Genomic DNA, 21,403 nt, shown 5'->3' with positions numbered 1-21,403 from the left:
TTAATTTCTTTTAATGTACTGATTGAATGGCAATAAAGTAATCTATCTATCTATCTATCTATCTATCTATCTATCTTNATCTATCTATCTATCTATCTATCTATCTATCTATCTTAATTCTCAAGTTAATGTAATTTTTCTGAGCAATACAAAGCACAAGATTTTCCTTTGAAGTTCTTAATAAAGTGTCATCTTCTCTTTCTCTAACATGACATTTATTATATTTACATATTATATATATACATATTATACTACACTGTAAAATGATTTCATTAAGTTTGAAAAAAATAAAGACTTAATAAAAACACAAAACTCCAGCAGACACTACAGTTAAAAAAAAATGGCATACATTTTTGGCAGGATTTATGATTTTGATTTTAATTAGGCTACACACATTTTCCTCATTTTCACATGAAAAAACGCAATATTTACAAAAATTAAATGTGTTGTGTATCCCCAACTCCATGATATCAGCAAGTCTGTACTTGTTAAACCTGCCTGCACTGTTATTCACTTCATTTTAATAAGTTCGTTTCTATTTTATTGTACACTTTATTATTATTATTATTATTATTATTATTATTATATTATATATTATCTCTTACATGCTTTTATTTTTCTCATCTCTTGTCTTTTTTAGTCTGTACATGTTAAGCACTTTATGAATATGTGTGCACTTCATTCAGCTTGTCTGTACTGTTTTTGATGGATGTAATTCAGCTGGCTGTACATAACTTTGAATAACATTTGTGTATGACGAGGTGCTGTTTAAACAATCCGGCTTGCTGGTACAGAGTTGAATTAAAACAGGTACACAATGTGGTTAAAACAACAACAACAGTTTACAGATTTGCACACCTACAAATAAAAGCCTCAGAGCAATAAAATATTTCTCTGAGTAAAATGCAAAGCGTGGCGCCACTGAAGTCCTGAGCTGTGTTGTTTGTTTTTCTGCGATCAGTTCAATCGACACTCGTCTACTTCAGCGAGTTCAGGGCAGGCGAAGCAAACGATCGCAGAGCAGCATGATGCAGCGACACGCAGTGGTGACCGAGTGTGGAGGCTTTAAAATCCAGTTAAAGACTGGAAAATATTATTTTAATTACACAGTTAGTAAAAATTAAGTATGACCATGCTAATTAAAACCAACCAAGCTACGAGAAGCTCTGGAACTGGTACCTAAATAATTTTTATTATTGCCTAAATGAGGCTATTATTTCATAGCAGCAACGACGGTACACGTAGCTTCTGACATTACTCAACTTTTCGCGGAAATTAAATAGTTTTAATCATATTTCCTTTACAGCCACAAAGCATACTGATAATATTATATGAGCGGCCCAGCTCGGGATTGGTTCAGAGATCCACATCACAAAAAAAAGCAAAAAAAAAAAAAAAAGCCCTAAAGGTCCGAGTTGTGTCCTGTAGGCGGCGACAGAGAGCGCCGTTTCTGTAAAAACAACATCTCACCTTCTTTCTTCAGTCCAAGTGCTGGAGCACGTTTGAGTGACCATGGAGTGCGTTTGCTGTCATGTAGTTGAGCGTTAATACGGCGTGAACAGCAGCGGAGCGGGGGGACTGTTAGCGCGGACACCAGGAGCCTCGGGTCGAGCCATGGCTGCACGGGAGGAAGGAGAGGTTCTGCACGGCAAAACACGGCACCACGACGGAGCTGCTGCTGCCTCTGCCGCCGCCGCTGCTGCCGCTGCTGGAAGTGTAAACAGCTCGGAGGGCTTCAGGAACGGCTATGTGAAGAGCTGCGTCACCCCCCTGAAACAGGACCATCACAGGGGCTTTTTGTTGAGCGTGTGCAGGTTTTGCAACGAGGACGTTCTCAATTCCAAACTGCTGAAGGTCTCTGCCCTGTACGTCGGCGCGTTCGTCGCCTTCGCGGTCTCTCTGCTCATTTCTAGGAGCTTGCAAAGTGACTCGCTGTGGGATTTGCGGACTTTCCTGTCGGGCTTCTCCCAGTCCATCAGCCCTCTGTTCAGCATAGGATGTGCTTTCTTCTTCCTCACGTTCTACCTGCGCAGGAGAAAGAAGGAGAGCAGCAAATGTTGGCTCCTGTCACTGCCAGCGTCGTGCTACCTCGGGGATTTTTTGGTTTTGCGCTTCTTGCAATGGGGAGAGGAGCAGCACCAGATGCAAATGGTGGGCAGGTTGTTATTCGTGCTGGGATGTGTGGGTCTGCTCACGCTCATCCCGACGCTCAAACTCAAACACAGCGTCCTCATCCTGGTGTTCGCCAGCGTCGTGTGGCTGGTGTCGTTCACAAGTTTGAGCGCTCTGCCCGCGCTGCTCAGACCGCTGCTCGCCTGCGCCGCCGGGGTCTCCGGCTCGCTGCTGGGGCTCTGCTTCGACCGCTACTACCCGTCGAGGGAAGCGCCGAGTGGGATTTCCAGCGCCGAGGAGAAGGTGCCCGTGATCCGACCCAGGAGGAGGTCCAGCTGCGTGTCGCTGGGGGAGACGTCCACCAGCTATTATGGCAGCTGTAAAATGCCCCGCAGACCCTCGTTGCCCTGCATATCCAGAGAACAGGTAGGTGTTTGACCCCCCCACCTCCTCCTCCTGTTGTTGTTGGAGGGTTTTATTTTTATTTTATTTTTGCAAACGTAGGCCTGCTGGTCATCCAACACGTGTGCATGAGTGGAAAACACCCACCGTCATGTCATGGAAAAAACAAGTAATTTGATCAAATTATGAGCCTAAAATCTGAAATGTTGTTCAGGAGAAGGCAGCAGTGCAACACCAGCGTTATGACACAGGCCTGCATGTCCAACAAGGGCTTTTCTCTGTAATAATTATTAACAAAAAAACCACCTCTAATAAATCACTGTTTACAGCCTGCTCACCTGCGACCGCTATCTAATCAGCCTCTCCATTTTATTGGGATTCTGTTCATTTAAAAGCTGCCACAATAACAGCACGAGGCCAGTGATGTGGCCTCCAGTCCCACAGAGCTGTGGCTGTCAACAACACACTGTAAGCACACGGACGATCCACAGTGTCCACAACACACACACTTTCCTTTTTTCTTTTCTTTCTTTCTTTGCTTGTACACACAACTCTAAGAACACACCGTCGTCTACACCAAGCGATGCTCGCTTTCCCACTTTGCATTAGTTTTGAAAAACAATCCACCGATATCGAGTGGTGCCCCCACACAGAATGAAAAGACTATCAGGTTGCATACAATATGTCACACACACACACACACACACACACAAAAAAGCTGACGCAAGCTGTTAATGTAGACAAACGACAACATTATAGACAACAATGTATTTAAGGAACAAAGCAGGCTTTTCTTCACTGGATGCCAAGCCATCGGGTCACACACATTGTTTGTGTGTCCTTCGAGGTTTGCGTGGAATGATAAGAGAACTAAAAATGTATATCCAGTTGTGCCATTTCCAGCAGTTGTTTTTCACCTCATTGTGTTTGTGTGTGTGTGCCGTTCAGCAGATTAGTGGTCACATTGCATTAGGCCTCAAACTGAGCATGAACGTTCAAACGGAGACGACACGGCGGATCATTTAGGAGTGAAACTTAGACCCTCATGCAGAATATTTACATCCCAGAATGCAACTTGTACACATCGAAGCAGCCATGTCTCCCCTGTTTCCAACATTTTCCAGCTGTTTTATGTAGAAAAGAAATATATTTATATCAGAAATATGTCCCTGCAGAATTATTTGCAAAAACAAAGAGTTTGCGTCTCGTTCTGTGCCACATCTAGGCAGCGACCGCACGCAGGACATTAAAGACACCAGACGTTATCATTGTCAGCTGAAACAGAATATTGGTTGTGATCAAACAAACCACATGCTTTTTATTTTGCAATCAGGATAATCTGAATAGGAAGCAGCTATTAGTTATGTTGTCGTCACACTGTCCTGGCATTTCTGCTGGAAGGCAAAATCAAGAAAAACATGAACCAGTCCACCATATATCTGTTCAGGGGAGCTTCCTCTGGCACTTGCCGGTTAGCTGAATTAAAGTTTGAGTTGCTTGTGAGTGTGTCTGTTTATCCCCGTGGTGCAGCTGGTGCTCACAGTGTAACAGCAAAGTTAGCAAAAAACAGCTCATGATACGGGGAAGAGGTGCAAGTTTGAGCTGTAAGAAGCTGTTTTCCTCCCCGGCTGTGATCTAATAAATATAAAAGCTGTAAACCGAGCATGAGACATAATCATATAACTGCTCCGTGTAATAACGTACGACTGAGTGATGATTTTAGACAAAAACCGACAGTTTGTGCGTCAGAGGCAGGCAACAAAAAAAAAGAAAAAGAAAAGAAAAGAGGCACAAAGAAAGCGTCTGAAAGGAGTCACTCAGGGTTCACTGGTGATGTCACACACGTTCTCCGTCTTCACACACGTTCTCCAGCCTCCTTTCTTCTGTCGGACGGGGTCGCCGCTTCGTGTCTTCGAGACGATGGGGGTGTTTTTCTAGCGCCGGTAGCAACATGTGGTTTTACGTGCAGCAGAGTTCAGCACGGCGTGTCGACTTCTAACATCGTATGGATGTTTTGGTTACAGTCACGAAAACAAGTTAAACCAAATAGTTGAAATCACATTTCTCTGATCATCCGAATCCTTTTGGTGACTCTGTTCCAGGCGGTTATTTATCAGGTTGTTCTTCTCACACAGAAATGCAGTTTAATTAATTCTATATTGTACCTCAGCAGCTGTACTTTTGCGCTCTCGCTGTTGAACACCAGGAGTCAAACCCACGGCCAACAACCTCTAAAAAAACTGATAATAATGTAAACAGAGCTTCCCTTTTTATCTCTGGGAAATGACCGTTTTATAGCCGGGGCCATGCAGAAAATAGTGGATCTGGCAGAAGAAATGCCCGTCGACTGATTCTTACTCGTGATGACGCTCCTGGTGTGTTAAGTTTTGCAGTAATCGCTACAACAAACCCGTCCGGGGCTAAAACTGAGCAAAGTTTACACTCAGATGTGAGCGGTTGATGTCTTACTGTTCCTATAATTCATATTTTACTCGTTGTTAAAATCTTTTATGTCTGTGTTTGAGCCGTCTGATGTGCTCTGCGTCGCCGCTCCATTAATATGGGTGCAGACTTTTTGCAAGTCGACACCGTCATGAATATTCTAAGCAGAAGCCGCTCCGGACAATGGACCTCCTCTGGCCTGAGAGACACCGGGGGCCAGATGTATAAATAATGTGTATGCACAAAAAGCAGCGCGTGCGATATTTTCCAAAGCGGTGTTTATGATCAGACCGTAGGCGGCGAGGACGTGAACGCCTCACTTATAAATCAGACGAGGCGTTCAGTGATGGGTTCAATGATCAGGTGGAGATTAAACACAAGAGACGGGAGCTCAGACTGTAGCGCTGCTCAGGTGTTTCTGTTTTAATCGAAGGCTCGTTTAGTCTTAAATTACTGTTTGTGTGTAAGAAACTGTGGTACTTGTTGTTTACACTGGAGCTGTGGTCCTTTAATTTCATCTGTGAAGTGGCTTTATTAGTAAAGTCTGTTTCAATAGAGGAGCTGTTAGCGATTAATTGATCATGATGTTTAATCTTAATAACTGTGGTGACGGTGGTTTACAGATTTGTGAGGTACAGGTGGAGCAGATTGAATTTTCGGGAGCAAAAACTGATATTAAAAAGAGGAAATTAATTTACTTTCTAGCAATGTGTTCAACAAACTTAGCATAAAGACACCGCTTGGCTCGGCACCGACGTCTGCTCGGCTCTGCTGCATGCGCTGCACACGGTGTTATTGGGACAAACTTCTTCTAAATTACACCAAACATCTTGTCCTGTGTTGTGTTCTTCACATCGTCACGTATTAGACGATATATTTACTGATAGGGCGACGCTGGATAAAATGGGTCGATACCCGGGTCGGGTTCTGCTCGTAAACGGTCTCCTGTGAAGGCAGCTGTTCTGCTGATGCGACACAAATAGTTAAACTCTTTTATGCTCCTCTCGCTGACGGCTCTAATACGTTTTATGGCCGGCTGCGATAGAGGAAATGAGGGTTGTTCGCATGTGCTCAGCTCCACAACGACTGAGATTTATTCAACACAATCAGCAGCTTTAGAAACCGAATTGAAAAAATAAAATTAAAAAAAGCATAATTGAAGTATTCAGGTGAGAGTTCAGGGAATAGTTGAGCTAAAACAACATTTGCAGGATTTCTGAGCGGTTCTTGCACCGAAAACACAAAAAAAACGGCAGAAATTTGTTTGTAGATTCTCTTCATCGTTTTCCTCCTAATGTTTAAATCGATTTACTGAATTAAAGTCGATTGATTTGGTTCTGAGTGTTTCTTCAGCCACCGTAAGTTACTGCTCACACAACACAGACACACCCTCGCTGTTAATTGTTACAGGCTGCGCAATGTAGACAAAGTAATAAAATAAAATATACAGCGGATTAGCCTCCGCTAGCAGGCTGTTGTGTTTTTAAAGGCGCACCGAGGACTTTGTGGCCTGTAGCGGTGCTGCAGAGCGACTGTCTGTCTGTTGTTGTGTTACAACGTGATGCTGCACATATGAAGCAGGTCTAATAATTTAGCTCATACTTCTCATAATTTTAATGACAACTACATGCAAAATTGGATCATCTCAGCGGTCCTAAAGGTCAACTAGATGCCAGCAAATGAAGGGAAAAAGACAAAAAAAGGCTTTTTATCTTACGAGGTTGGAAGTGACACGACTTTAATCACATCTGTTGCACTTTTTTAGTCAGAAAGTTGTAAACGAAGCTAAATTTGTGTCGAACTGCAGACGCAGTGTTAATATAAATGAGTTTAATGAATTTAAAAACCAACACTAACAGTTTGTAAAACTAAATGACTGGATGCCGTATAGAGTTTAACGAACATCAGGCGTGCACCGGAACCGATGCAACAAGAAAATTACATTTTCCCTTTTCAGCAGCAGTTTGTCTTTATTTTAAGTACCTGTGTGTTTCCACCGATCGTGAGATTTGCAGGAGTTTGATTTTGAAAGACAGCGACGCGACGTGCTCGTACGAATCAGTGCTCTTAAGTTTCAGGTGTTTTTTGTGAAGACCGAGACGAGCTCATGCATTTCATTTTTAAACTGCGATGTGACCCAACAGTGGCTCTTTCTCACAATGCCACCTCGACTTTTCTCAGCGTGAACTTTGCAAAAAAAAAAAAGGTGTAATCTGCATATTCTAAATCGGCTTGTCTGCATGAACGAACAGAGAAGTTCTACCTGTGTTTTAGAAAAAACCCTCCTTAAAGGTCAGTTTCTCCGTTTTCTTTGCGTGCGTGTGATGTTGTGCAACGCTGATGTTTTCGCTGTACGTGTGATCCTTAAATGTGTCAGGCTGACTTGGAAGGAAACCCGTCGTGGTCGCTGCCGGTTTAAATCCACACGATGTTTTTTTTCATTCAGTCTGTTCTAGTTTCAGTTCATGTCAATTCTCAGGTTTGTGTTTTCCCGCCACGGTAACTCTAAACCTCCTGCACAGCCCAGAACTATCTGGGCCGACTGCGACTGCCAGGGGTCAGACTCACCGGATCCGACTGCATCTACCGCTCCCCTCTTGTTCTGCTAGATTCTCCTTCAGCGGATAAATTATGACGTCGCAAGGAAGCTCCAGAGAACGTTTCCTAATTTCACTGTGAGACCATCCAAAAGGGTCACAAATGGAGACCCACAATATCCACAAATAAGAATTTACACCCCGTCTGCTTCACGTTTCATCGTGTAGAATTATTATTTTAATTTTTTTAAATGAATGCTTGTTGTCCAACCTGAATAGCAACCTATCCTCTCCCTAAAATTATGTCAGTATGTGTCTCTGAGGCACAGTTAGTTATTTTGAGATGGAGAGAATAAAGGAATTAATTTTTTTTTAAAGTAGGATTATTGTATTTGGGCTCTCATGGCAAAAATCTAAAAGCTCCACTTCATGACTAAGACCTCAGAGGCCGTGCTGGCAGTGCAGCGCTGAATTCATGGAGAGGGCCCTCTCTTTTTTTTTTAGTGTGTGTGTGTGTGTGTGTGGTTGCCACTCCACGGGGGCAGGCAGGGGTAAATAATACACTTAACTAACCCCCCCACCACCACCCAGACGAGAACAGAGAAGCAGGCTGCGGAGAGAAAGGTTGGAGGGAGAGCAGCGAAAACGCAGAGCAGCTCTCAGCTGTCACGTTAGCTTGCTGTAAAGCCATGTGGAATGATATAACATTGACGTCACGACCGAGTGACGTACCGCGGGGTGATTGCAAAGAAGAAGAAAAAAAATAAAAAAATTAGAAGTCTTATTAATTGCCCTGTAGAATATAGTGTCTGCCTCCAGCGGTGATGAGAAAGGGCGAACGCTGGCGGTCGGCGTGCAGCAGGAGGAGTGTTTTGGTGCCACAGAGAGTTTTATTATTTTCACATTCAGGAAAAAAATAAAAAAATCAAAGGTGCAGGGTTTAAATTTTTATTATTTTACAAATAATTTTCAGATTTCATATTTTGTGGTTCTGGAGGTGCAGCGGTGCGAGCGTACCGGACCCGTTACGTAACGTTACTGTGAACAAATCCTCCCTCGTCAGTGTGATTGTGCTGCACAGATAAAGTCATTAATAGGAGAGTTTTGGATTAAAGTGTACAAGTCGACTCAAGATCGGCTAAATGTAAAGGTGTGTGTGTGTTTGATTTTTATTAACGAGATAAAACGGTCCAGACGTGAACGTATGTGATGTTTTGTGCGTCTTCGTGCTGCTTATGGAGACGATGCATTCATGGAAACCGTCTGCTGTTGTCAAAACTAAACCACTGTGAACAATGTGTGTGTTAAAGAGCTGCGTGTGTGTGTGTGTGTGTGTGTGTGGTGCACAGTAGAAGTGGTTCATTTTCCAGTTCATTCTTCGCACACTTTGGTTGTTGCATCCGTCTGATGTTAAATCTGAAATAAATCAATCGTACTTTTAACAATTAAATGTAAAATAATAATCAGATGGAAGCTGGTTGGTCAGATGGAGCCACTGGGGGCCTCCAGCAGGCTGAGAATGAACACGTCACACACACATCTAACATTAACCTGGTATGATTTTATATTATTATTGTTATTGTTATTATTATTATTATTATTATTTGGCTTAAAAAAATAGTTGAGTTGTGAGTTCGATATAACTTGACTGAATAGTTTGTGCTTTATTTACATCTTACAAAAATAAAGATTGTGTGTGTGTGTGTGTGTGTGTGTGTGTTTAAATCTTAAGTAAACTTGATTTGTTGTTCTGAACAATTTCATTCTGATAATAAACCAGCTTTAAGATATTTCTGTGGTAGAACACGGGTTGGGTTTCTATATTAAAAATGGAAATATGTCTTTATTTTATAGTGAATTGTTCTGATTGGGTTTGATGAGACAAGTTGAGCCGTGGTTGAACTGAAGCAGAGCGACGTGTGAAGTTAACCTCAGCGTTTGGGAGCTTGTGCAACCGTTGCGATACCAAGATGTCCTAATTTATCGCTTAGCAACTCCTCGCTGATGCCACAGGTAGCCCCGTTATTTATGAATGTTAAAACCTAAATGAGCAGTGATGAGCGTTTAGGTGTGCTGGAGCTTCTTCAGGTGTTTCTAGTCCATATTTAAAATGTAGATCATCTGGTTAAAACTTGGCTTTTTCTGCTTCTGTGACTTCCCATCCCATTTTCTTTAATGTCAAAACTAGTTTTAATTCTTCATTGCAGCAGCAGCAGCAGCGGTAGAAAGGGTTAAGGCGAGCGAGGCACCGTGTTTGGCTGACTGCAGAGTGAAACAGGATGCAGCGACTGCATTGTCAGCCTGCTGGTGTGAGTGCAAACAGATGAGGAAATGCTGGAGCGGGTACTCCAAAACTCGGGTTACCCTGGAAACGGTTTGCGTCATGATCACAGCAATTAGCTTGCAGCTCTTTAGTTTTCATGATAGGTCTACCAGAGCTTAGCCTAATGACTCCGGTGTCTGAAGAGTCACCATCAAAAGAGGCCTCGCCAAATATTAATAGACGGTTTTATTTCTCCGTCCTCCTTTAACATTTTGTGTACAAAAAAAAAGAAGAAGAAGAAATGATTTGAGGACACTGTTGTGGCTTTTTTTTTTTTTTTTGATGCTCTGCTTTGAACTGCCCATAAAGACTTCTTGTGCAGCGTGTCCCCTATTTCTTATTTTTCTCTAATGAGCCTTGATGTGATGTCCTGACCTTGTCTCTGCTTGTATTATTATCTGTACAAAGCTTATTTGTGGCTGAGTTTGTGTATTATTGAGACCCAGAATGCTGGACCGGAGACGAGGGCCGGGCCGGGAGAGGGAGAGGAGGAGGGGGCGATGCTGACCCGTTGCCATCTACAAAGTTTGGGCTAATTAGACCGTTGTGCTGTGTCTCATACTTTTGCCTGTTTCCACTGCACGATAAACTGGCAAATGTGAAATTCCTAGATAAGATAAGCGGTGACAAAGTGGTCCCCGAGCTGCTGCTGCTGCTGCTGCTGCTACACAGGCAAGATTTTTTTTTGTGTGTGTGCAGTTGCAGGAGATTTGGGTCGACTCGTCTCTAAATGACACCACCAAGGTTTTCCCAACAATGCAAACATTCCAGCTTCCAAGTTCAGGACGAGGTTGTTTGCGGCTGTTTGCTGGGTCCAGGTTCGGGTTAAATCTGCTGCGACATACGTGCTGGGAGCCCTGGTTTCGGATCGCAGCTGTGGGAATTGTTCTCCCGGAGAAGTAGCAGCGCAGGATGTAGTAAATTTAAGTTTTATTTAAATGAGCACATGCCACGGCTTTTTTTTTTTTTTTTTTTTTACTGACTGTTAATAGTCTCCAGACAACTTTATTGACAGTTATTCCTTCAATATTCTTAAATTGTTTTCAGCTTTCTGCGGCGCTCCAACCGATTGTTTCTTTGCGTTCTCACCAAAGCGTTATACGGCCGTCTCCAAAAAAAATGCTTTACTCACTTTTCCCTCCCTGGTTTTATTTCTCTGTATCTCTGTTTCTCATTCTCTCCTCTCTCCTCTCTCTCTCTCTCTCTCTGTCTGTGTGCGCCTCTTTTGAAAACGGTGTCAGCACTGCTGCTTTTACACCAAAAGGCTGTTGCTAAGTGACGGTTGACGTCAGCCGCAGCTACAGAGGAGGGCTTGTGTGTGTTTAGCAGCTGAGGGCAGATCCCACTGAAAAGGGCAAAACTGTGAAGCACTATTAGTCACTGCGATGAAAAAAAAAACCCTAACTCCGACCAACGGGATCGCCATTTCCAATAACTGTGCACTATTTTATTTTTTTTTAATTCACGGCGACTCACAAAAAAAAAAAAATCAAAGTGGAGCGGTGAGGTTGAAAAATCTTTTTTTTTTTTTTTTGGAAGAAGCTGCTCCCGGGCCAATCCCCACCCCCTTTTCTTCACTTTTTCTTTAGTCTGTCTCCTTTTCTTTCTCACTTTAACCCCCGGTCGCCCCTCCCCCAGCACACAAACACAGAGGCTGAAATGAAAGATCCCCCCCTACCACCACCACCTCCACCTCCACCACCTCCACCACACATCATGTAAGGCAGATTTTGTGTTTCTGACCGGCCAAGTTAGGTGTTGATCAGTTCACCATCACCTCCACTCAACCTGTTACCAAACAAACATCTGAATTTCACATGAAAACATCAGCGTGCCTCCTTTTATTTTCAGCTACTTGTTGTCGTCAACGCTACGGTACCGAACCAAACTAATTCGCTCGTGCCTCCTGGATACACGTGAGCCGGCATCCTTGTGAGAAGTATTAGAGAAGCGATGACGCAGTCATTTGCCGGCCGGTGTACGGCAGCGGAGGACGGGTCATGTCTGTTGCATCTGTGTGATGTCAGTAATTACGGCTGATGGAGGCTGCAGCGGGAGATAAACCAGCGCCGGCGCTCGCTGGAAGCTCCGCGGGCAGAGATAGGTGTTGGCGGCAGTCGTATGGAGTTCACTGATGGCGGGGTGAGTAAGTGGGGTTTTAATCATACACCCGCCCCCCCACGGTCTGCGGCTAACTGTGCTGTTCAGATACAGCCGGAGCCGCGGCCCGCCCAGAAACCGAAGCCGAGGCCTCGATGGAGCTCGTGAGAGTTTTTTGAGCGATACTCGGGGATCGATCAGTTCGTACTGGTGTTGGAGGTTTAACAAGATCATCTTATGGGAACACCTGTGGAGAGAAGAAAAATTCATCTAAAGAGGAGCCACGTTAACCCACCAGGAAGAGCTTTACAAGTCGTCTCATTCACGCCGATAGTTTATAGAACGCTTCGTCCCTCCTTCGTCCTTACCCGTCCCGACCCCGTATCAGCGGATCAACTGGATCAACAGTGGACTCGATGCCACGTATCAGCAGCAGGGTACTACAGACACGGGGCATCAGGCGCTGGACGCTCGGCTGCAGACAGTTGGCAGCGGGTGGCCGCGGATTAAAGATGCAGCGCGTGCGTCATGAGGTGAACTCTAGCGGCCACGGCGATCATATAGAAAGTTTTGTGTTACGGTCGCTTAGCGTCGGCAGGTAGCAAAATAAAAAAGCGACTCGGAAATACATTCAACAGTCTTCTCATCGGCTGTAACATCAGCAGTCTGGCAGTTTATCACAAAATAGGTAAATTCGCTTCGTTAGGAGCAGTATTTTTGATAATTTATTGTGTTATCATCTGTCTTTGGGATCAAAATATGCATTTGTATTATTGTTGTAAGTGTTCAACTTAAATGAAAACTTTTAAATGATACCAGAGTAATATTAACAATGAAGCTCAAATAAAGTCTCATCAAGCTCAAAAACTGAAGAAGTAAAGTCAGGTTTCATTTACAAAAATATGAGCCTTGATTTTAGTAGTTTTTAGATAAATATGGAAACATCCTGGTGCTTCTGGGCCGTTGCTCATTTTCTATTATCTAAAATATACGAATTGTGAGAATAACTGGATCATACAAGCAGTTTAATAATGTTTAAGGCAGAAGACGTGTGAAAGAGTTCTTCTACAACTTCTACACCTGGAAGTCGCCTCCACATCGGTTTGAAAGGTGAACGTGTTTGAATGACGAGTTCTGCAGTGATCCAGTTATCAGAAATCTTTTCAAGGAAGCAGCACCTTTCTGGATGCATTAATCATCATTTTTTTTTAGTTTTTTCAACTTATTTTTGGTTCCTTTTTTATAAAAGTGACAAAAAAAATGCCATTATTTTTTCTTATTACTTGAGAATATTAAGGGACGGTCATAGAAGTATAGGTAGCACCGGTCCTCTGACTGCTGAGCGATCAGTGTGTCTGAGTTTGACAACAATAAATTCTGATGAGACTGAAAAATCCCCCAAAAATTAAAGTTTTATTTTATTTTTATTTAACTTTTATTTCACCAGGTGAGTCCCATTCAGATTGAGATCTCTTTTCCAAGGGAGCCCTGACCAAGAGCAACCAGGGTTACAACAACACAACACAACCAATATAATAAATAATATATGAACACTACAAGTACATGAAATACATGCAGTACATGACGACTCATTGAAGCAGCTTCAGACGTCTGTTTTTAAAGACGAGGAAACGAGGTCAGACAATTTTCTGGAGCAGATTCTAGGACCGAGAGGCAAAGTGTAGAATTTATGTCGTAGTGTTTTGAAACCCTGCAGACCGTCAGCCACAGGCCTCTGAGTATTATTGGTCGTGTTTTGGACACACTGGTCGGTTGTCCGTTGCAGTGAAGCAGGTGGTTTGCATGTCAGGAGGCGACGGAGCCGTGAGAACAAACTATAAGTCACGTGGAGCGAGAACGGACCTTTAAGTGGCTGTAATTAGTGAAACTGTCATGAAATGTTGATTGATCCGTCTGGAATCTAGATGCTTCCAGTAAAATAAATATTGTTTACATTTCTAGAAAAATATGAATTTCAAAAAGCCATTTTAAATAATCAAAAGGTGTTGTGTGCTTTCCTTCTAAAGCCAGCTGAGTGCAAATAGATGTCAAGTGTCTTTAGGGTCACGGTTTTTATCTTTAATTATTTTTTTTATATTTATTTTTATTTGCCCCATTCTCTTAATTGTCTTTATTTTTAAACATGCTACACATAATTGTGAGAGCTGCTTCTTCTTTTTTTTTTTAAAATATCAACATTTTTAATACCTAGAAAGTCACACTAAAAGAAAAAAGCTTGTGTACTCCACACATGTTGGTATAATGGGTCCATGTAGGCCTCACCTTTGTTCTCTTTAGCTGTGTTTAGTAAACCTACCAGCCAGCGCTCCACTGTTTATGTCATGTGGCGTCCGTCTCAGGTGATGGAGGCGGCGCTCGCCCAGCTCCAGCTTTACACCTACGGTTCCGGCATCGAGCTCTGACCCGCCTGCTGCTGCTCGTTCCTAAAGCGGGATATTAAGAGGAAGCTGATTGGAGACCCCCAGTTACTCTGAAAGCCGCTGTTCCTGCCTCACAACTCGCTGTTTAGACCACAAACAGTTTTTCTTTGTGCTCCTCTCATCTTTAGGATGTATTCTCTTTGTTTCGCGTAATGGGCGGCGCTGATTCGGAGATTTGTCGAATGCATCGATAGCAGAAGATCCACAAATAAATTAAATATCCTGAGCCCAGTTGTTAGGGGACTGGTGTGAGTGATGCATCCTGTGAGGAAGGTCGCCCTCAAACAGCCGCCCTGTGGCTCTTTGGTGCTAAATGGCAGAAAAATCCATTCTGTTTAAATTGAAATAAATGTTGATGAAGTAGTTTTTTTTTTTTAAAGGCAGGAAGGAAAAGTGTGTTTTCACTCTGCTGCTGTGACCTTTTGGCAGCGTGTCAGCGTGTTGTGGTTGCAGCTCACTGATATTCGTCTGCTGTCCTTTATCTGAAGCTCCAGACAGCGTGGTTCAGAGCTACACTCATTCTTGAACTCTTCTCGCTTTTTCTCCCCCTTTTTTTTCTTTTTTTTTTGATTCATAAAACTTGCGGCCTCACCCTCTCGCTCTAGTTTTCTCCGTTCCGTGTTGCTCCAGCAGGTTCTCCGTGTTGGTCGCTGAGAGCGCGCTGACCTCATGGCAGGATGACAGTCTCACTTCATTATGTGTGCGCTAAACACCAGGGACTCCACGATGTGAAATACCGAAACACCCCACCCATGCACCGAGCCAGGCTGGATTATTCTGCTGCTCTCGGACGCTGCAACCAAAGACATTTTGAGGCCCGTCGCTGCAAACGTGTTCAACTGATTAAATAAAATGTGATGGTGGCGCACTGTTGGGATGATTCCTTAATGATTCGAATTATAAATCTGTGAGAATACAGTTGACAATGACAGACCCATAGACTTGCATAGTTTACCCATAATCCTCCCTGGCTTCCTGTACAGTTCATATAGGCTCTTATCATCACAGCTCTTAAATACACTGTCCTCTAGAGTTTCTGGACAGAACCCCCCACCCCCCCAGCACGCAGGAGCCCGATCCGACGCCGACCTTTACCTCCGTGATCCGACTCGGACCTTCACACGGCGACCAGCAGAACCAACGGGCTGCGACACGTCGCCATGGAGCGGCCCAAACAGCCTCTCGCTGTGGGTTTGCCTACAACTGGTTAAGTCGCTCTCAGACTGTGTAACTACTGAGTTATTCAAGCGTGTCCTCGGATAACTTCAGCAGCGAGCAGCCTGACAGATGTTGAGGTGCTTCAGAGAGGCCCGTTCCGTATTGATTTTGACCTTTAGCTTGACAAGTATACACCGTGAAGCTCCTTAAGGGTTTTTTTTTTTTTTTTTAATTGAACCCTCCTGTCACCTCGGCTTTAACGGCAGCTTTGCGATAAAGCAGAAATGAGAAGCTGCCTACAGTCAGTCAGTCAGTCAGTCCGTGTTGGTCACTTGCTTGTAAATGATTTACTTAACCAGTGTTGTGGTCTCTTCTCTCGCCGTTCCTCCTGTCTGCCTCGCTCTCTCCCTACTTCCCTGTGAACTCCTCCCACCGCCGCTCTGCTCTGATGGATGGCGTTTGTGTTCACATGCTTGTTATTGGCCAGAGCTCCAGGGCTCAGGCGTTAGGTTGTGTTTATGAGAGGAGCCTGCACTGATTCCACGATAAAACCAGATGTTCCCTTACAAGGCTTCGAGCCTTCCTCGGCCAGCTCTCATGTCCATATCAGGTAGAGCCTTCCTGTTGTACTCGGGCCTCCAAACTATAGCTTGTTCATGGGCTCCACGGTGGTCAAAAAAGGTTGCGTGTGACGGGCATGCATCACATGTTTGCGCTCCGATGCAGGGAAACAGAATTAGAATAAGCTGGGTGTGTTGACGGGTTGTTGTCGGCACAAAAACTCGATTGTGTGACGTGTTATTACAGTTAGCAGCGGTCGAAGCTTATTCCCACATTTAGGGGACGCGCAGTTTGTGGTTCTTGCATGATAAGTGGCTTCACTAGTCGGTCAGATCATGTGAAGCCTTTAAATGAACACATGCAGTGTGACCAGATAATGCACTGAAGGATTCCCCGACAGGACGGCCAAACATCACTCCAATTCAGAAACAGCCTCACTGCTCTCAGATCTGCTCCATGTTGGAGGCCTATCAGATGTATACCAGAGAGCAGATTACACTACTATAGGAAGGGATCATTTAATCCTCCTCTTTGGTGATTGCGACGTACGCAGTAGAACTACGCTGCTTATAAACTACCTGGAATGTGCACACGTATGAGTCGGCAGCTTAACGTACGACACTGAAAGCTGATGGCACGAGTGTTTCAGGAGTTTGGGAAGCTTCATATTATCACTGGGAGCACTCAAACTCTTCAGTTATGTTCTTGTCTTTACACTCCTTGTAAAGACAGACTTGTATAATAAACGCATAGACAAAAACACCACCTATGACGTGTTTCTGTGCTGCACGTAAAACATCTCTACATATCTGGGACAGGCCACCGTATCAACGCTGACATCACCTTTGTCCCCTGACGTATATCCAGTCTTTGCTAATGCCAGCTTTGAGCTGATATAGGCGCTCGTTTGTAAGAGGGAGAGAAAAAAAACCAGGAAACAAAATAAAGCTGTACCTCAATAAACAGCTGCGTCGTGAAGTTACGTGCCGCCCTGATCGTGTGCGTCACAAGGTCATCGGTCCTTTTAATAATTGCGTGCGTTAACACTCGGTAAACCTGGGATATTTATATGAACCTGCAGATCAGCAAATCAATGTCAGCAGAAAGGACTTTGAGAAGTACTATTCGGAGTATTTACACTTGGGCTCCGTGCCACCGCTCTCCAAAGGTCATACATGCCTATATTCTTGCCAATCTCTTGTGATAGCAGTGAATTGCTGCGTTCTGGGTCAACAGAAAATTTAAGCTGAGATAAAAACGTAACCTGCATGTACAGCCTGCGCCGCCGTCAGCTATTTATAGGGGCATGATTTACTGGGAGGCTTCCAGTAAACAGGAAAGTTGTGCGTAGAGTCAGCCTCTTTGACTACGTCGTGTAGAAAGTCACATTATTTCTTTCATTTGTCTTGACGCTATTACTGACAAGCTGTTCATGAACATACTACACAGAGATATTTAAAACATGCAGCTCCATGTGCACGCCGTGTAGCTCACCAGCAGCTAAAAGTTTTCAAACAAAACCTGCAGTCCAGCGTCTGTTTGAGTGAAGTTAAAGGGAAATAGATGCGTTTTTGTCCGACAGATTCAGGTACAGTTGCTGGTTCTTTTTATGGCTCTGTAGGTCTTAAAACCCCAGCGAGCGGTGTGCAGACTGTATTTTGCCAGCATCAGTAGCTGCTGGTGTTGAATACAGTGCAGAAGTTACGGGCCGTTTGAGCATGAAACATGCCATTGTGGGAAAAAGTTCATCATTGACGTACGAGGGTTGACCTTACTCCTATTGTGGCATTTATGTTGCTCCTGCACCACGTTGTGTTTGTCATTATGCAAGCTCCGCTCCGTCTGGCAGCCGCTCGGCCCAGGAAACGTCACCCGCGTGAGTCAATGCTAACAGTTGGAGATTTTTTCTGCTCGTCGAATTCCTCGTCACCGCGAAACACCTTGACGTTTATCTCTGTCTCTCTCTGGCTTTTACGTCGAAGCAGATAAGCTAATTTGTTGTTATTTGAGTCCACGAGAAAGAGAGAAAGAGCTCAGTCGTATGATCCACAGGCAGAAATATCAGAATAACTTCAGATATACAATAAATGAAAAAATAGAAGAGATGACTTGGTGCATAAAAGTCTGAATAATCAGCTGAAAGATCACGTTTTCAATTGTAAATTTAAAAATCAAGTATTAAAGAGATTTTAATAAAATGTATAGAAGCAAACAAAGACTTCTATGAATATTACATATGTTTATTGCACAAAAATACACATTATAATTTATCATTTTAATCATTTATTACATGCATTTAAATTTCCGACGTTGTTAATTAAACATGGAGAAGAATAAAAACATCTTTCTGTTTTTTGTTTTTGTTTTTTATCGTGCCATGTTTTTGGACTCCTGTAATTAGACTATGATATTTGTTTTATTCTGCTTTTACTTGCTGTATTTATTTATTCCATCTATTACCTGTATTTTGCCTGCTTGTGTCGGTGAACAGCCCGAGACGAATTTCCCACGCCTGGGACAATAAAGTTAATCCTGAATCTTGGATGTCCTAAATGTATTTACAGTAAAGCTGCAGCATGTCTTCACCTTTAAAACAGTCGTGACCTGATTAATAAAGAGTGGAGGCAGAACACTCGTGTTTCAGTGGATTCTGGACGACATCAAACCCGACAGACACCAAGTAGCTGCTGCCCCATTTTCTGCTGATGAAAAGGCTTGCTGGTGACCTCTTTGGCTTCCCTCTCGCTGGTGTGCATGTGTGACGCGCTGCTGTAATTATCTGGAGGGGGGGGGACTGGCTCAGTGTCTTACTTCATGACTGGAGTGAAACCCTGTACTGGGATCTCCAATCTGGACTCAACCTGTAGCATCTCGTTTTTGAAACGCGCCTCTTGGCTGTTCTGGGCAGTAGCTGCGAACACCTCATGTGAAAGCTCTCATCCGTCCGGTTGAAGCTCGTGTTGCACGTCCTGAACGGCAGCCGCTGAAGCCACAAGTGGAAAAGTGGTTAAATGGTGCAATGTCATGCAACGGTTACACAAGTAGAGAATCATCCAGTGGACTCGTCTCGTTTGCTAATAAAGAAGCTGCTGCGTGGTGAACTTCTCGTCGCTGTGCCGTGGTCGGTCCTGTTTCATCGTCGTCCGCCTTCATCACACCTGAATTGAATTTATGCGGAAATGTTTTTTAAAAATAATAACCGCTGCAGATGCATTCCTCTGTGTTGCTGACAGACATCAGGTCAGGAATCCTTTTATTATCAGCCGCTCTGATAACCATCGTGCAGCTCCTGACTTCTCTCAGACTTTTTGTTGTTGCAGGTCGAGTTTGAAACAAACAAACAAACAAAACAAGTCCGGAACAATGGTTTCCTTTTCAACAGCTGTAACAGAAGATGTCGGCAATCTCGTTGCTCAATCTTGTTGCTGCGTCCATGTGTTGCTCTTTAAAGCATTTGACAGATCAGAAAGTAGGTTCAGAAGAATAACCGGACCAGGATCAGCTGTTAAATAAATGTGGAAATGCTCATATTCTGAAGCTGCGATGGACAAACTCTGTCTGACTTTGTTGAGTAAAAAAAAAGAAGAAGAAGAAGAAGAAGTGGCACAACTGCATTTTTCATTCTATCTGCTGTTGTGATTTACGTGGTGGAGGCAGCGGCTGGTGCTCATCGCAGCCTGATTCTTCACTGAAGCCCTTCATGGAAACAACACGACCATCTCTACAGACAGAGAGCTCAGACATGTCTTCTGTGCAGTATGCCACTTATCATGTCAGAAATTATATTAAAAAAATAAACTTGTATTTCTGGAATCAACATGTACAACATTTCACGTGTCCACAGGTGAACAACGGTGACTCTGCATGCTGTAGATGTTTTACTATTTACATTTTTAACATGTGTTCCTGTTGTTTCTATCTTCTCTGTGTGAACACGGCCTGCAGTTCAACCAGAAGGTCTTTAATTTGTGTCATGTGACCTGTTGTGGCCACAGCTGGGTCAGTGACTTCCAGAAATTATCATTTATTTCAATATAAACATATATTTTTACAGAATCAGATTGGGGCACATGGTTTGCGTTTGGCAAAAAGAATAAAGTACGTTCGATTATCAAGATTTTAACCTTGGTTTTGGTTAAAGCTCCCGATCTAGACAAATAGCTGAAGGACTGCTCTGATTTCTTAATTTTTTTTATTTTTAAAGATGCCTTTTAAACCTACCAGCGACTGCTTTGCTCCGGAGCGTTAAGGATCTTTTATCGGCCGATCGAGCTCTCGGCTATCTGCTCGTGCATCTGTGTTCTTTTCCTTTCTCAAAGTTGCAGCATCTCAAAGACTCAAAAACAAAAGTCACCTCAGGTCAGCTGACAGACGCAGTAAATCTGACGGAGCAGAACATCTGCTGGGACCCGTGGACTTCTTCCACCGCTTTCTGCTGAAATGACGACACACTCTGGCCTCCGTGTGTTTTCACTGCCGCCTGCCTTTAACTCATCCTGCATCCTTTTGCTTCTATGATGATGCTTTTTAGCCCTTTTTCACCCGTAATCGATCAGCGGGTCCTTCGGTTTCCACCACACTGAAGACCAACCGACTTTAACCGCAGCTCAGAGCAGCTGAGGAAACGTTTTCTGTCCACAATCCCAAACTTCCTTCACAATAAAGCAAAATATTGTGAAGCATCTGATCAAACAGATCCACGTGCCTCGGGCTCGTCCAGTCTCTTGGCCTTGATGGGATAATAGAAACACCATCCAACGTGGGCTTCCACTCAGCACAGTTGTAATTCTTCTGTTAGCTTTGCTCTGGTCCATCTGTGTGTTTTTTTTTTTCCAAGAGACACAGACTGCGAGCGCTATCTCCCCTGCTTCAAAGGAATTAGTGGGTGTGTGTCTATAGGCTGTGTGCTGCACTGGTCGACTGACTCATGTAAACAAAGCGCCATAGTAAAACCACACACTGTGCCCCAGAGATAGAAGATGAGAGAACCGTGCAGGCTCCTTATTCTGCAGCAGGAAACTACGAGCATGTGAGTTTAGCCTGATGTAGGCCAGACAGGCTCGGATGCTGGATTAGCGCTGCAGTCGATCGGCGAACGTTCCTTTGGTTTCCTGTTTTTCCTGTCTTTGCTGCTTTAGATGTAGTTTTAGGCAGATTTTGTTACCTTCAGAAAACCTCACTTGTTCTCACGACTGCCCCGAGGGCAAGAAGCAGCATTCCAGATTTAACTCCCCACACCAAGTCTCACTATGAGGGTTTGTCTTGCAGGTGATTTTTGCATTTTTTTGGTAATGTCATGTAATAAATAGGTACATGTGGTCACATCA

General features: G+C 43.7%; 1 protein-coding gene across 1 annotated transcript in view; it reads left to right on the top strand.

Moving 5' to 3' along the window:
• Positions 1 to 1,425: 1,425 nt before the first annotated feature.
• Positions 1,426 to 21,403, top strand: part of pde3b (phosphodiesterase 3B) — a gene marked incomplete at its 3' end in the record, with an annotated part of 28,837 nt that continues 8,859 nt past the window's right edge. The window contains exon 1 of the mRNA XM_008290423.1: positions 1,426 to 2,538. Coding sequence (XP_008288645.1) covers positions 1,615 to 2,538 — 924 coding nt within the window. The remainder of the gene's footprint in view (positions 2,539 to 21,403) is intronic.

Source organism: Stegastes partitus, unplaced genomic scaffold, assembly GCF_000690725.1.
Source record: "Stegastes partitus isolate 25-593 unplaced genomic scaffold, Stegastes_partitus-1.0.2 Scaffold672, whole genome shotgun sequence".
NCBI classification, from domain to species: Eukaryota; Metazoa; Chordata; class Actinopteri; family Pomacentridae; genus Stegastes; species Stegastes partitus.
Note: the sequence above shows the minus strand (reverse complement) of the source record. Positions and strands in the feature narration are given on the sequence as shown.